This window comes from Triticum aestivum, chromosome 1B, assembly GCF_018294505.1.
Source record: "Triticum aestivum cultivar Chinese Spring chromosome 1B, IWGSC CS RefSeq v2.1, whole genome shotgun sequence".
In the NCBI taxonomy this organism is placed as follows: domain Eukaryota; kingdom Viridiplantae; phylum Streptophyta; class Magnoliopsida; order Poales; family Poaceae; genus Triticum; species Triticum aestivum.
Genome location: NC_057795.1, coordinates 574,047,236 through 574,048,545, shown reverse-complemented (window position 1 = coordinate 574,048,545; position 1,310 = coordinate 574,047,236). Strand labels below are relative to the sequence as shown.

Sequence of the window (1,310 nt, the reverse complement as noted above, 5' to 3'; positions counted from 1 at the left end):
CGGCCGGTGCCTCCTTTTTCTGTACAATGCATGTCCGGAGCTTCAGATGTTATAACCTCACTAGAATTGTGCTGTTTAAACTTGATGTCACACAAACAACCTAACTTAGAAACAAACGACACGGCCATACCAATCATGGACACTGCATTACTGTGCTGTGCTGACGGGGCCAGTGATAATGATTTAAAAAACACAAACATAAACTGATTATTAGTACAACCCCGGGCCTGTGACAAGTAGACGATAGATTAATACAGCCCAGCTTGTTTCATAGCGTGGCGATCGGGCAGAGATCCAGTGACATGCCCATGAAATGTCACCGTGGTAACATGCCACCATGGTAACATGCCGTTGGATCAAGGACAAACAGCCCAGATCAGCTACCGTATCAGAAAGTACTGCAGACACACACTAGAGACGTGTTGTTCTTGGGTTCCTGTAGACTCACGCTGTAGCATGCGTACTGTAACCATGTATTGTTCGTATTGATCCATCCGTTGATTCTTGATCTGACCATTTGAAGAGGGCAAGTCTTAAGGTGGCACCGGCTAGTGGAACGCGATCAGTAGCATGGCGGTCTGGTGTTCAGATCGTGATGCCGCCGGCGCTGGACTGGTCGTCGTCGTTGTCCTCTTCGAGGATGGAGGAGTAGACGGTGTAGGACAAGGCGAGGCCGAAGGCAACCATCAGGATCCACCCCAGCAGGTCGTGGCTCAGCCCGGTGCCGTCGGTCGACACCCGCTCGTCCACCAGCGCCAGAACCAGCGCCGGGGCCAGCACCGGGGCGGCCGCCACCGCCATGGCGCTCGCCTCGGCGAGCAGCGGCGCGCCCTTGGCCACCGCCAGAGCCAGAGCCGAAGAAGCCTTATTCTTGAGGTCCTTGGAGCAGCTGCACCTTAGCCTCGCGGCCTTGGCCACACTCAGCCGAGGCAGCCCTGCATGCGGCATCTCATTGTCAGTTAGCAACTTAACATGTTGCACATGGTCGGCATTTTTGCGGGGATGACAAGCTTTTTACTTACCTAGAGACCGCGGCGGTCCGGCGGCGACGAAGACGGCCGTGGCGCTGATGGTTGCCATTGCTATTGCTCGTAGATGTGTAGCACTCTCTGATCGTAAGAGAGCCAATTACTTGTGGGTGTGTGTCCAGGCAGAGGCAATCCAGTATATATATTGCATCATCATGGTTCATGGGTCACTAGCTACTTGCCACCTTGGACATCACAGATTCCTTTTGGATATTTCGCCAGAGATTGGTAGGCAACACGTACTGTCAAACGAGTCCAACCACAACCAGCCTGACTCCCGGA

The 1,310-nt window shown here is 53.6% G+C and overlaps 1 protein-coding gene across 1 annotated transcript; it reads right to left on the bottom strand.

The window, feature by feature from the left end:
• Positions 1–532: 532 nt before the first annotated feature.
• Positions 533–1,080, bottom strand: LOC123079998 (photosystem II reaction center W protein, chloroplastic-like). The gene is made up of 2 exons (XM_044502857.1): positions 1,023–1,080; positions 533–935 (listed from the first exon to the last, which is right to left on the bottom strand). Exons 1-2 carry the CDS (start codon positions 1,078–1,080, stop codon positions 586–588), a joined length of 408 nt encoding a protein of 135 aa, XP_044358792.1. The 3' UTR covers positions 533–585.
• Between the last annotated feature and the right edge of the window lie 230 nt (positions 1,081–1,310).

Excerpts from the sequence above, each read along its gene's own strand:
- LOC123079998 (XM_044502857.1), bottom strand. The coding sequence starts at position 1,080 with ATGGCAACCATCAGCGCCACGGCCGTCTTCGTCGCCGCCGGACCGCCG. Across the intron at positions 936-1,022 it reads CGGACCGCCGCGGTCTCTAG|GGCTGCCTCGGCTGAGTGTG; the intron begins GTAAGTAAAAAG and ends TGCCGCATGCAG.